Source organism: Anarhichas minor, unplaced genomic scaffold, assembly GCF_050575085.1.
Source record: "Anarhichas minor isolate MPS153535 unplaced genomic scaffold, ASM5057508v1 ptg000010l, whole genome shotgun sequence".
NCBI classification, from domain to species: Eukaryota; Metazoa; Chordata; class Actinopteri; order Perciformes; family Anarhichadidae; genus Anarhichas; species Anarhichas minor.
Window position 1 is genome coordinate 19,138,720 of NW_027466456.1, and position 14,972 is coordinate 19,153,691.

Below are 14,972 nucleotides of genomic sequence, written 5' to 3' on the forward strand. Positions count from 1 at the left end.
TGTGTGCACAGTGCTGCAGTTTGCTGACTACGACCACAAACACAAACCTCTCTTCTGAGAAGAAGACGCCTTTGGAGATCAGTGCGCTTCAATCAGCCGTTAATACAAAAAGTGTCAATGAAAATGAACTCACGACTAAAGCGTCACGAGTTCAGTTGTTTGCATGAAGTTGCATTTATTGCCCATGTGGTTTTGTTTACATCTTTTGGTGAGAATTCAGTGTTTAATCGGTTGTTTATTTCCTTTTTCTTCATGAACTTTCAGTGTCTATCGGGCTGTTGTGGAGGCCACGCGCTGCAATACTGATTCTCTTTGTCACTTTGTAAAGCGGAGTCTCTTCAACAGCCTCCTGCAGGAAGTTTCAACGTCGTACTGGTTGAAGTTAAGGTGTAGACCATCGGAAACATCGCAGCACTTCACTGTTTTTGGAAAGAAATTATCCTTTGAAAACAAAGGTTGGCATTTTGATTAATGAGGGCCCAGACAAATCTCTCAGACCACCTCGCAGTATTTCTCTCTTTCTGCAGTTATTGTCTCTGGTGGCATGTGCTCTCTTTATGCTTGAAAGCAAGCACATTGAGATGAATATTATACTTTCAGAGTGGGACTTTTACCGAGTAATCGAATCCTTCCTGGGATTTTGCACGGCCGTATCTGTTTGCAAAGGCTGAGTTAGCTTTGCAACCGATGTCACTGCAGATGTTTCTTTTGGTCTGACTCAACTATCCTCTGAATCCTTACGTTCAACTCGACTTCGTGTCTCCAAAAGTGCCTTTAAGCACACATTTCGACTTCTGTTGATGATTTAAAATAAGAAAAAAAAGAGATTTGTCTTTTTAATTTCAAAACGAAACTGCAAAGTCAACAAAATGATTGAACAAAGTGCTTTTATGATGTTTAAGACTAAATCAGTATTTTAAACCTGGAGGCCTTCAAAACTTTAACTTGTCTTTGCTAAAGATGAGCAAAACATAATATGACCGATTAGTGTTTCAAATAAAGCAGTGCTACAGTATATTAACTCAGTCACTGTACAGTACGGTATATCACATGCGCAAAAGAATAAATATGTTTTCTTATTTTACTGACACAACCTTAATTGTTATCAACAGCAGAACAGTGGAACATTACTGGACTGTAAAAAGTATCATGTACCTGAACCACAAAATAATTTTTCTTTATGATATTCTTCAAAATATTTTTGACCATTTCATACTCATGTTTGTAAAAGCGCTGTATTCTTAATTTCCACTAAATATGACTGCATTTTAAATTATTGTAAGAAGAGAGATTATTTGCAAAACAAAATTTCTGAAATGTCTTTAAAAACAAAGTGGAACTGAAGAACTCCAAAACAAACAATTAGTAGATTATTTGATTAACGCATATTTGCTCTTTCTTTTCTGGATACACATCATTTATGACTGATAATACTAGAAAGTTAGTCTATCTGCTAAGTTCAATATAATACTGTGGTTACATGTTCAGGTTTTCTCATCAGATGTTTGAAGTCATGCAATAAATACATTTTTGGTAATTTGCAGGTAAAAAGACGTCAATTACGGAGTCCCGAAACTGTCAAAATGTTGGATAATAATTCGTTTTTAAAGAGCACAATTACGCTACTACTCAAGTATTAATTTATTTTAGCAACTGATTGGTGGTGTAGGAAATAAAAAGCCTTTTTTTTATTTTGTCAAAGTAAAAGCATGAATCTTAATATTTCACTTTTACTTAGTATTTTGATTTGTTTTTTTATGTATTCAGTTTCACTTGTTTTTCCATTGTTTTCAACAAACACTTCAATCAGATTACCCAAATTTGTCAGATAATTAGCATTATTTACATTTATATTTCTAAATTATTCATTCAACTGTTTTCTTATATTTTTATTACAATATGGTCTAAATGTTGTTTCAAAACCTTTGCCACATAGCCAGAAAGTGGTTCTCTCTGTTTTCAGCTTAATTCTAAATATCAAATATCAAAATAAACAATAATTTACTGACTTGTGTTCTCAATAGACATTGAAATACGGTAACTGAATACAATATAATTGATTAACAGCGGAGTTGAAAAATAACGAGTTTAAGGTCCAAATTCGCACAAACATGTCAGGACATTACTACACACAGAAGGTTAAGACAGGGTTGAATTTGGTTTAAACAGTTGTTTGATATCACTTCAGTCACTATTTTGCAATGTCCAAAAGATTCTTACTAGACACTGAAATAGACTGCAGACACCTAATTAAATCAGGACTAATACATCAATAAAAACTTTCACTTTTTAACTAAATTCTGTCACATCTATGTTTTACTCTAAAAGCACATCTCTTGACCTGCAAACTACCACATTGACTCATTTCTGGAAGTCCAGACCACGCGAAGGCAAAGAAAGAAAAGAAGGGCTGACCGGAAACTGTATTGTTCTTCTGCTGTGTGTGTATTCAGTGCGACCTGCACTGAACAGATGCAGGTCTAACAGCAGCCATAGGAGGGGTCCGGTTTCATCTTGTGATGTTTGGGGAAAGGGCTGGACAATCACCACCTCTACTCTGGTTCAGTTCAATGTTCAGTTGAGCTCATTACAGACATTTTGACAATCTCACCGGGTCGTGAGCCTAATTTTGTTAGTATATATACTGTATATATACATATAAATCTATTAATTATTTTCCTTTCGTGTTAATATGGGAGTTTGGAGCCTTATATTGCCAGTACTATGTTGATGTCAGACAAAGATGTTGCTATTATTATAAGGTAAATATTAATTACAGTCTCTGAACTATGAAGTAGTTAGATGAAGTCTTCTAAAGGTCTGTAGTCAGCCTTTGTGACTAAATATACTGCAGTTTAAAACAGAAACAAGCTGCTAACGTTGTACCTTGTCAATGGAGTTTTCTGTGGTTCAAAGTGAATAACGTTGTGATTGTTTTCATTTTTCCTTTTTAAATGATTTTTCTCAATGGTGACCGTGTTTGTTAAAAGTATAAAGCCTCCTGTAATGCCTCTGTACTCTCTAATAGGCTGACGCATGCGTGTTAAATCGTTTTGATCTCATTTGACCAGCAGATGTAATCACAAGGTATCGGGTGGAGCTTTCAGCCCATTAAGCGAATCTGAGCTGCGTGCTTGTTTACGAAATGGATGAGGCAATGAATAAGCTAGAACATGAATATTGGGTTTCAACTGTGAACGATTTATCGAATTGTAGCTCTAGTCCCGTCAGGACACATTGAATACTTTTCCTTTGAATGTTAATCGTTGCAAACATGAGGAAAAGTAAAGTGCCATAAAACATTGCTGTACCCTTTTTGTTCTTACTGATTTTTACTGCATAGCATGACAAGAAAATTGATTTCAAATGTGACTCTTTTTTTTAGCTTTTTGATGGTGTTTCTTTTTATTGTATTGCTTCATTGTACCAATTGCCTCTTTAAATCAGCTAGAGGTAAAAAAAAAAAAAAAAGAAGCAGTTTGTGTACTGATGGCTGAATGTAAAAGTAACTTGAAGCACTCTACTGCGAGCCTACTGTCTGCTCATGAGCTCTTCTTTTTTCAATTTGATCTCTTTCACTGCACAGTGCACCATTTGATCTCGTTTTGTCGTGCACATTAGAAGGGTTTTTTTGTACATTATGGAAATATCGAGAATAAATGTTTTTAACTTGTTGGCTCAATGTTGCTGTGTGCGGTAAATATTCCCAAGTCTTTTGGCTTAAAGGAAAAGGCTGATGTCATTCTTTATTTTTTTTTTTATTGTAAACAGATCCTCTGAAGAGACCAAAGCCAAAACATGTGTTCAATCTTCTAATACTGTCCAGTTAGCCTTGTTAGCCTGCCTTGTGGCAGGAGGACGGTGTGTATTTGGGATTGAGTCAAAATAAACCGCTCATGGTAATGAAGAAACATGTCACCCTGTGCAACAGTGTTAACCTCTTTTCAGAAGAGTTGTTGGACAAAAAGTAATAAAATGTGTATTAAACCGCCGCTGAAAATAGTCCCCAACAATTGGAGTATTTGTTCATGTTTGAGTAACGTTTGTTACAGTGTGTTTTTAGAAATTAAAGAGCAGTGTTTAAAATGTTTCTGAGTCGTTTTTAAAAGATGTGCTTCTTCTAGGAACCAATGGGCTTGTAGATGAGAGCCACAGACTGGAGGGAAGCTCGAGAGCATTGGAGAATACAGATGGACACATTGTTGGTTTTGGTCTTTTCATGGGATGTTGACAATAAGAACTAGAATTGGTGCCTGTTGTACTGTCATGATGCAGTTTGCATTTTGGAAAATCATGTAATTTCTCCAAAATATCGTCACTTCATCATTTTATCCTATAGTAACCAACAGTAATCTTTTAACACCAAAATATAATTAATTCATCCTTGAGTCCAGGCGGACGTTTGTGCCACGTTTGAAGAAATTCCTTCAAGGTGTTCCTGAGATATTGCATTCACGAGAATGGACCGGACGGACGGACAACCCGAAAAAAAAGCAGCTTTGTCCCCTCCAAATATGAAAATGCCAAATGAGAAACTTGCATTCATGTAGTAAACCGGAACCTGTAACAGAAACATACACGTCACTTTCTCGAGTAAGGAAATAGAAAGAACACTTCAAACGGATGTAATCTAAAAAGCGAAGTCCAGACACGACATGGAGAGCTTTTCTTTAAGAGACATCACATCGAAACATGCTCATCATCCTTCATGTCCTCGCTGCACAATTCAAAATTTGATGAAAGCTTTGTGTTTTTCATATCAGCACAATTCTCATCATCTTGAATCTGACACAACACGGAAGCACATATTTTATGCTGCACAGCAAAGATTCAAGTACATGGTATAGTATCACAATCTTAAATACATGATTTTGTTACATCGATTTTGACTGCAAACCTACTATAGGTTTAATCCACCTGAACTGCAGAGAAACATTGAGTCATGCTGCATGATAAAGGCACTGTAGCAGTCTGTAGCTGAGTAATGTAATATATCCTTCCATGAATAATACTATATATCTACATGTCCATATGTTTGTGTACTGTAAACTGTCTCCCAAGTCACAACGCAGAAGAAAGATATGAATTAGATAGATACACAAGATAGATACACAAACATCACGAGCCGTCAACTAGTCTCCTAAAACGATTTCTCAGAGAAAACAGGTTCTGGATTAGCGTTAGCATTAGAATCTGCACAGCAATCAGCAACTGCATCACGTAACCTATGCTAACAAAAAAGGGAAATACACGGTATAATTTTCTCCACATTTTGCAATATTACAGTATATAAGAATAACACTGACTTACACATACGACAGAAAAAAACATGTTAAATATATATACCATTTAATCTATTTAAAAGTAAGTCTTTGAATCCCTTTTTATCTATCATTTATGATTTTTTAAAACTTTACACAAACATTCACACTAAGACATAAAAACAATAATCAGACAAATAAATAGATTTTACAGTCTAGTGCTCCAGACGTGCGCTAGTGCACTGTGCAACATGTTGCATGCAGAGCCACTGATGGTAATATGGGCACGTTCCATCAAACAGAGGAAGATTCATTTCCTAAGAATTGTTATTTTGTACTGCCCAACGCTTAAGAGACCGGCGGCACTGAATGAGTAAGAGCAATGACAGCATGGACCTCAAAACACTTATGAAATGGAACTAAACGTTAGGGTGAACGTATACATTTCTTTACACAGGTCTGCAAAATCGAGAAGTAGTGATTAGTTGTTGTCTTTTTTGTGACAATGTCCTCTTTGGGGTCTCATATGCAAACTGGTCAACTTGGTATTTTGTTGACTCATATGATGAGGGAAAGTTAAATGTGAAAGGTGTGTCGGATGTTAGACTTAAGTCAACAAATCAACAATTCTGCAAATGATTTGTTCCGTACAAAGTGAAGAGGTACCGCAACATTCAACGATCAGGCTCTGTGGTGTTGTAACGCAGGACATGAATACCAGCGACTGTCTACTCAGACACCAGACACGTTGTTGGGTGCAAGGGTGTGTGTCTCTGACGCCGGCTGATCTTTGGGGCTGGATTTGTCTAGGACGGAGATCTGAGTCACCGTGCTGCTCTCAGTGAACAACGTACGCCGTCGTTTACTGTAGCTCAGGTAACTCTGGGTCTGCCACTTCCAAAACCTCTTCTTCATTTCTGCCTGCACCTGAACACACACATGCACACACACACAAAACAAATGCCCCCTCAAATACTTTTCTTGTCTGAAATGGTACACTGGGCTTTTCCCCTCGACGTCTGAAAAGGAACCACACTACTAGATTTGCAGATTTCAGCCCATTAATACTTTTTGACTTTCCAAAACATACCATAGATTTTTAGCTTGATTTCATACCTGACATATGAAAATCATCATTTATTTAATTTTTTCCTAAGAAAAGGAATATTTTCCCTACACACACACACACACACACACACACACACACACACACACACACACACACACACACACACACACACACACACACACACACACACACACACATGTTTTCACTTGCTTTGCTTGATTAGACCTCTTGTCTTCAGAGATCTAATTAAGCAGACAAAGTGAACACCTGTGTGGGTGTGCAGGTCTTTTATTAAGGTTGCTTTTAGGCAGCCCATCCTGAAACCTCAGAGCATCCTTAACTAGGGATATTTTAGGTGGTGAGTTATTTTTTTATTTTACATAATTATCATTCATTTTCATAAACTGGCATTTGGAGGGTTTAAATTGTAAAAATACATAAATATTTGGTAGTTATGATCAGGACTGATGTTGGTTAAAATATTTACCTCAGTGAAAGTGGAAAATTCTATAAATATATAATACTTTTATGGCAGTTTATTGAGGTGAGGACAAAACGACCGCTGGCCTGTCAAGTGGCATCTCTTGAGCCCCTGAACCTGACCAGGGTTCAGGGCCCCGGCAAACATTTGACGGGGCTGCAGGTAATGAGTGGAAGCATACGTGGAGTTCAGACTCGTGTCAAGGAGCACTATCCATGCATGCACTTTTTGCCATGTTACCTGCATCAATTGAACCTAACACTTCAGCAAATCTGCTTAGCAAGCTTCCAGCTACATGGAGGAATTTCAAAAGCAGAACAGTTAATGCTGTGTGGGAAAACTGCGAGGAGATCAAGAAGTGTTTGGACAACACAAGAGGGATGGGATGGGGTGACCATCAGCGAGGCCTATGGTCTGTCCATGCACCTACGGGGATCAAAGTTCTTACAGCTACTGCAGTTTTTTACTGAGCTCATGCCAGAAGGGGAAATTCTGTACAATGTACCGCAAAAAACGGAAAATGTATGCGGCTGGGCATCAACCAGGTGATGGACACCTTCAAGAAGAGCTGATGTGATTGTGCAACACAGCGGAGCAGAAGGGAATAAAGAGGAGGAAAATCAACACGGCTGCAATCATGAAAGAGGCCGGTGACACCCTGTCAAGAGGAGAGGTTCACTAAAAGTGACCATTTGATTGCGGCAAAACTCATTGATTGCACATTTTTCCCCAAGTTTGTGAATTCATTTCCAGAGACTGAACCAGAATGTGCTGTGAAACTACGGCCATTAACAAATAAGGCGAAACTGAAACCCGAGTTGAGCTCCCTCTACCACCTCAGTGAACTGAGCAAAGGCAACACCTGACTTTCTCTATTGAAGTCCATTCATGCGATCAGCCTCCAGGAGGCCTCGTCTGAAACCTTGACACTTTTTAAAATCATCGTCACAACACAAATGACCAGCGCTGAATCCGAGAGAAACTTCTCCACTCTGGAAAGAATAAAGACATTTACACGGAATAAAAAGGGACAGCAGAGGTTACGCTATCTATTGAAAGTAACTCCTCCATGGACGGTTTGATTTTAACAGCAAGGTCATAGAGAGGTTTGCACACATGAAGGACAGCCTCATTCCTCTTCAAGAAGTGAACTCCATCGGTGACTCAAAAGTTGTAAAAAGATTCTTCAAGTATTGACTAAAATGTATTTCCAGTGCGCCGTTCACTGCATGCGTTTTGCTTTGCGTTTCTATTGTCTTCATGTTGGTGTTGTTTGTGTCACGAGTAGGCTATTTGATGTCCAGAGATCAGAGATCAGAGGTCCTACATTTCGGTATGGTCAAATATGTCGTCAGATCTTCATTGTGTGATTCTAGATGGCATTATTTGGCTGGAATTTCATCATCACTGCTGTTGGTCACAGCGGTCGCAGCGTCACCCCTCTCTCACTCGCGCACAGTTTATCGGTTGTTAGAGTATGTTTCAATGTGATATATCTATGGTACGTTTGGATTGCATCATTGCATTTTCTTGTATGAATATTGTGTGGCCCCACCAGACTTTTCATACCAAAATCGCCACTGAAAGTCAGGCACAATGTCTCTAGAAATAGTTGTCCAGAGCTTGTAAATTAATCTAGAAACTACAATATGCTTTGGGTAATAATTAACAAAATGTAAAATAGGGACAACTTGTGGTTGATTAAGACATGTAAATCCACTTGTATGGTCCTTTAACTGTCAACAAATATGAACTAGAATTCAAGTAGCAAATTAACCAACAAATATAGAATAATATTAACTTACCTCGCCATTTAGAAAACAGTAGAGCAGAGCCACAACGAATCCCTTCAGAGCAGAAATATATTATGCAAAACTGTCAGATATTAAATATTGAAAATGTAGTATACATCCTGAGCAAGCCTGTCTGACACTGGGTTGGGAAAAAAAATGGGAATGTTATGTATTTAATGTACCAATTTTGGATTACAAGAGTTGTTTAAAGGGGAACTTTTGGTATTTTTTAACCTGGACCCTATTTTACCAGGTTTTATGTGGGTGAGTAATGAGGATAAAATTTTTTGAAAGTGGTCCAGTATTGAACAATGGGTTGCAATGTGTTAGTTCGGGGCAGTTCCTCACCGTCAATTCACATCCACCCAAAGTGCCTGTTTTTGCCATTGAAATGCTCAGGTTGTTATTATAGGTGTCTGACAACATTATGGAAAGGACCCTACAGAGAAATGCAACTTTTTTGTTACCTTTTGCCCGATCAACAATCTGAGGCTGTCAATTGCCCGATGATGATATCATTGCAGCCCGTTTAGCGTCTGCCACCTGCAGTGTACACCATCAATACTCGACCAATGTGAAAATGTGTTGTCCTCATTAGTTACTTGGACACAAAAACATGGGTGAATAGGGTCCAGGTTGGAAAATAATACTAAGTAACGCTTGAATCTACATATTCTACTAACTTTAATTGTATCGGTCTTGTGTGTTTTACCTGAAAGGATCCCAGGCCGAGCTCGATGAATATTCGGGCCTCTGCTCCTGTGTTTTCTGGCAGAAATGCAAACACCATGTAGTGCATCCCAAACAGAGGGATGAGGAGCAGAGTGGATTTGGCCAGCCGCCTGCACACATTGTAAAAAAAAAAAGGACCATTGATGCCATTGATACAGAATGTTTGAGCATGTCATCATGTGGAGGAATAAGTGTTCTCTTCTCACTTGAAGTGACTGGTGTCATTGCCACCGACACCAGGCGATCTCAGCTTCTGGACCAGAATGCGGATCACATTGATGAAGATGATGAAGTTCACCTACGTGAAACAAACGTCAAAGAGCTGTCAAGAATAACATAAAGAGTTAAAGTTTTATGGAAGAAAACTTGTGGCAATAAACTTCTCGCTCCAAAATTGCATGTGATCCACCTACGTGTTAATAGCGTAGAACCTCAGGTCCCAGAGGCCATTAGTTCTGATGATCAATGCCTGCGTCCCCTTTCCAATTAGTGGAACTAATGAAGCCGCTTAATGGAGAATGTAAAACTACAGATCTTAACACAATAGCTCCACTTACTTTTGACTTTGTACTTCAAATAAGTTCCAAATAAGATCAAGCTCTTTGATAGTTGAAGTTTGCCACAGAACTCATGACCGTTATTAAAATTTACCAAAAACTGCCGGGGCAATTGTAACTATACTTCTCGAGGATCATAATTGAAAAGAGTATTTAAAATTATGATTTTAAATACTGTTTTGATGGCACAGAGGCAAAACACTCCCTTCAATCCCCTGCAGTTTGGTCTTACGCGTTCATGGGTGGGAAGCCGGTGAGGGATGACGATGTTCTAAGTAATGATTCTGCCCACCTGCATAGAGGGGGGGGAGCAGTGTGGGGGTAATAGCAGGAGTCTCTGAGCACTATGCCCTTCCACTGAAGCTTGTCCCTGATGGGTGACAATATGTGAATTGGGGGAAGCATGCAGCCCTCAAGTCTTTCCCCAGACTGACAGAGGGGTCAGCAATCACTAGGGCTGCGATGCAAGAGCATTAGCCATTTCAGAAAGACATGAAAATAATGTAAAAAATGAAAGTAAACAAGGGAGTGCACTGATTACATTGCTGTTGGTGTTAGCTGCTAAAGATAAGAAACTTTTCTTTCTGCTGGTCAACTTTCCCTGCTTCCATGGAGGAAATGCATGAACTTTCTTTGACTTGGTATTGTTGCATCTAATGTGGACTCACAATAACAAGCTACAGTAGCCGGTGCAGAGTCAAAGAGTCATACAGGTCTGATCCAAGATTGAGCACTCTAATAAATCCTCAATAGCTCCCACTCTAACTGCTCTGTACTTACCAGTAGTGATGCAGTTATTGGAGCTTTTATGATCCACCAGATGAAGGCCACATCTGTGTCATCCCAGCACCTGAGACACACACCGGCAGAAATCCGATAAACAAGACAGTCACAGAAGTGCAATTTTGCTCATCCAATCACGGAAAAACACGACAACCCGCTGACAGCAGCCAGAAGGCTGTGTTAGAAACAGCAGAAGCTTTTACTTTTCAGCGTTCATCCCTTCTGAGTATTGTGTTAAAGCAACTGTGCCTCATGCACTTCACAATCATCCACAGATTGTGGCGTAGTAGACATAAAAAGCTATGCTAATGAGCTAATTAAAGGTGTTAAGAAAATGTTTTCTACTGCTGAATTTGGGGATTTTGTGTCTGATGTGAAACCTAGTAAACATTGACATATTTTACCTTATCTCTGCTACGTAACTTACGTATTTAAGTAACGCCAAATCCATACTAGGTACTGTGGTTGTTGGATACATAACTTAATGTCAGTGGGTCTTATTGGGAGGTTACTTGAGTATACCCGTTGAACTTTCTTCATTTCTATGTGGCATATTCTCTGATATTCTACTGCAGCAGCTCACCCCTTGTTATCATAGAAGTTTCTAGTGAGGATCCACGCCATTATGATTGTTGTTGGGAGACCTGGGAGGCACAAACAGAGTGACCTGGTCATTAGGAAAGAGTCAAGGCAGAGCTCTAACAAGAGACAGAGAGAGGAGCGAGGGAAGAAAATGAAGGTAAACAGAGACAGGCGAAAGGGAAGGATCGCCCACCCCAGCCGATGAGTATGTACCACCAGAAGTATTTCTTCTGGAAGACAAAGGTGAGAGCCAGCAGCGTCTGCAGGTACATGCCCTCCACCAGCAGCCAGAAGTAGTTGGCCAGGATACTGAACTGGAAGAAGGCCACGGCTGATTTACAGGACGTCTGTGGGGGGACAAAAACAACAAAAGCCAGAAGCATCAGATGAGTCTGTAGATTTATTTATCTGGAGTGGTCGTGATGGTAATGGCCTCTAACCCAGTCGCCAGGAAATAATGTAGGCATTGTGTGTTTCGCCAAACCACAGAATGTGGTCGGAGCGAGTGACGTAGTACAGCGAGCGACACGCAAAATGAACATGTTTGGTTTCCCTCATCTTCTTCTCTCTCTCTCGGCCCTTTCCACCCAAACGAGTGACGGTGATGTGCGAATGCTGGTCCCTCGCAGCCACACAAGAGGGACCTTCACTCTAGGCCGCCTAATCAGCAGTAAAATAGGAAGAGAAACACTTGTCATTAATGCTCTCAGAGGCTCCGCTTAGTCACATCCAGCATGTTAATCCCACTCCTACCTGCTCTCTATGATAATAAGCTCTTCTGAGTTCGGGAGATTCATGTCCATAAAAAACAAACAAAAATGTAGCGTTACAGAGGTAATTTACTTTCAAAATCATATTCGTAATTTTGCTTTACGTGATATATTGAGATCTTAAAATAGTCATCTTATACTTGAGCCTTTCTTTCCATCACATGTCTGTCCTTATCTCCTTCTTCACAATCTGTTTTCTTTCCTAGTTTCCATCCTTCTCTGTCAGTTCTTCTGTCCTTCCGACCAGTTTTTCAACTGATCTGAAAACACGACACTCACTAAAGTTTTCAGTTCTCATCTTCACTCTCAGTACTTCTTCTTTTGTTACTCAAGTGCATTTTAGTGCTTCAACATGTTTCTAGGATGGACGGGACTTGTCACCTCCATTACAAGCAAAACCTTTAGTGGTTTTTCTTTTGTAAAGGATGAGTTCTTCACTAGTAAATATAGACACACTAATGGAGCTGTAGTGGGGTTTTACACTCACAGTAGACATGAAGCAGTGGTCCAGGTTTTCATCAGAAAAAAGAACACCATCTTTAATGAAGACAGCGCTCGCTCTCAGGATGAAGGAGAAAAACAGGTTGATGTGGATGTAGTTCCTGGTGCAGTGAAACTTCCTGTAGAGTAGAGAAAGACTTTCCTGAGCGATGCGAGATGCAGTCAGGAAACTTTACAGGTGTGTAGTTGAGATCAAAATGAGGCACCGAGTTCGTAGAAATGGGTGTGGTCTGAGCAATCAGGCAGGAAGTACGGGGGTAGGAAGTGGAGGAAGTTCCCTCCACTTTACACCCCGGTGAGATCCCATCGCAAGATGGTTTCTAGTTTAGCTGTGCTTTTCTGAACCATTACAAATTACTGTTGAAAAAAACCCTCTGTTTTGTGATGTGACAATGCTGTGCTTAAGGTTTGGTTAGGTTTCTGCAAAAAAAACAACGGTTTGGTTCAGGGAAAGATCATGGGTATGGTTGAAATAGTAGTTTGTTCGGATAAAGGGCTAATCATGTTGTTTCATAATTACAACAACCGCTAGAGGGCACTGTCACTTGAGCACATGTCATATAAACGCCTTTCGTTTTGGGGCACTTGCTGAAATGAGTGCTGCTGTGGTAGCTCCAATGTTACCTGAACACGGTGAAGACAAAAATAGCCGATATAAGAGAGATGAGGGATGTAGCGTAGCCAGCAGTGTACACCTGTTTGAAGTTGGAGAAGTATGTTGTCTGAAATGCAAGAGAAGACAAAAAAAAGAAAGTATTTACCGTTAACTGCCCACTCACACTCTTCCCACTCATCCATACAAGTCTTAATTAATGTGTCAACAAGTGTCGACTAATGACAGTCGGGAGCTTCCACTGCTTTTTAAAATGTCTGTCTGGTGGAAAACGTTGGCATTTACATGAAAGCTAGCCTGTCTTAAGCGGCTGATCTGTGTTTTCTATGAACAATGCTGCAGGATCGGTGAGGCTGACTTGACTTAAATGTATTTTTCCAGTTAATTGGATGCAAAACTGAAGAAAGGTGGCTACATCCTGCAAGTTCTTCTCATGCCGAGTCTTTAAAACAACCACAATCAGCTGAGTCTGACATATGTCGTGTGCTGTTTCGATGTTGACATCGGTTCTTACATTTGGAAAGTCCTTGTGCTTGTGAACAACTGTCAAATTAGCTGTCTACACTGCCAATTTGTCTGTATACTGTTGTCTGTACTGTATGCCTCATTCTTCACATGCGCTTTTGCAATACATCTTTTAAGGCTTCCAGTCAATTTTCATTCGACGTACATGGTTGGACAGGTGATCTGCACACTCTCTGAGTGTCTAATACTGACGCGGGTGGGTTTACTTTGCAGTCACTTGAAAGGGTCGGTGTTGGTATTTGATGTCCTGGACGACTGGAGATTTTGTTCTCATTTTTCCAGTGATGACAATCTCAGAGGTTTCATATTGATGCCTCAGTGAAGGAGAGACATGTCAATCATCTATTAATTTGCCTACTTGAAATAGCATCTGTCATTTAGCCTTGCTATTTAGTCATAATGAGCAAAATTATGGGTTACCGTTGCAAGGCTAGTAATTAAAGTCCCTTGTGAGAATAGAGGGTATGGAAAAGCGTGTGCTAGACGGTCTACAGTCCTCAAATATCCACCAGCAGATGCTGGAATTGATGTAAAATATGCTCCAGCATCTTCAACTTATTCATGGTCATCAGACAGACAAAAAAATCCCAATGAGAATGAACGTTTCCCTGCACAAATAATCGGCTGAAACATACCTCTGGTTCTGTCTCTTCGTATTCTGTGAACTCGCAGGCCTCCTCGTAGGAGGGGTAGAGGTCGGACCATCCGTCCTCGGTGCAGTTCCTGTAGATGTAACCTGAAGAGACACATAAACCTCTCAGTGGCAAGGACAGAGGAAAAACCAGGGAGAGAAATCTAATACGCAGATATGAATCTTAAAAACGATGAACAGTGAGAGTTTTGGCACTTATCAGTCACCTTAGGCAGGTAGGGTAGTGGAGGAGAAAAGACTGACAAATATTTCAATGTGAGGGGAAAGTCTAGACTTCAGACAATTGGCACAGAAATGTGAACGGAGAGACAGAGATTGAATATTGATTGTTCCCGTCTTCCCTGGTTTTTATTAAGCCAGTGTTGACAATGTCATGGTCTGGCTGTGACTCTCCTTCATTGATAGTGTTTTCTGTTCACGCCATCTTTGTGTTTCTTGTCTGGTCCCCTGTTTGTTCTCTCTGTCTGCGTGTGTTTTTTTCTGGGCGTGGCTCTCAATCTGCTGCCAATCCACCTGCACACCTGTGACCCATCCACTCATCAAGCTCCTGTAGTTCACGTACCCCAGCTCTACACTCCAGTCTGTCTTTGCCGGATCAGATTCAGATTCAGTTTGTCAACGTGTTGCAGACGCTGCGGCCAGTTAGTTTCAGT

The 14,972-nt window shown here is 40.0% G+C and overlaps 1 protein-coding gene across 1 annotated transcript in view; it reads right to left on the reverse strand.

Annotated features, from left to right (window-relative positions):
* Positions 1 to 5,609: 5,609 nt before the first annotated feature.
* Positions 5,610 to 14,972, reverse strand: part of ghrhrb (growth hormone releasing hormone receptor b) — a 31,835-nt gene continuing 22,472 nt past the window's right edge. Inside the window, exons 4-13 of the mRNA XM_076088707.1 lie at positions 14,303 to 14,403; positions 13,154 to 13,251; positions 12,516 to 12,648; positions 11,452 to 11,605; positions 11,260 to 11,320; positions 10,674 to 10,743; positions 9,543 to 9,634; positions 9,317 to 9,446; positions 8,617 to 8,658; positions 5,610 to 6,188 (exon numbers count right to left, since the gene is read on the reverse strand). Coding sequence (XP_075944822.1) covers positions 5,994 to 6,188; positions 8,617 to 8,658; positions 9,317 to 9,446; positions 9,543 to 9,634; positions 10,674 to 10,743; positions 11,260 to 11,320; positions 11,452 to 11,605; positions 12,516 to 12,648; positions 13,154 to 13,251; positions 14,303 to 14,403 — 1,076 coding nt within the window. The 3' untranslated portion in view covers positions 5,610 to 5,993. The remainder of the gene's footprint in view (positions 6,189 to 8,616; positions 8,659 to 9,316; positions 9,447 to 9,542; positions 9,635 to 10,673; positions 10,744 to 11,259; positions 11,321 to 11,451; positions 11,606 to 12,515; positions 12,649 to 13,153; positions 13,252 to 14,302; positions 14,404 to 14,972) is intronic.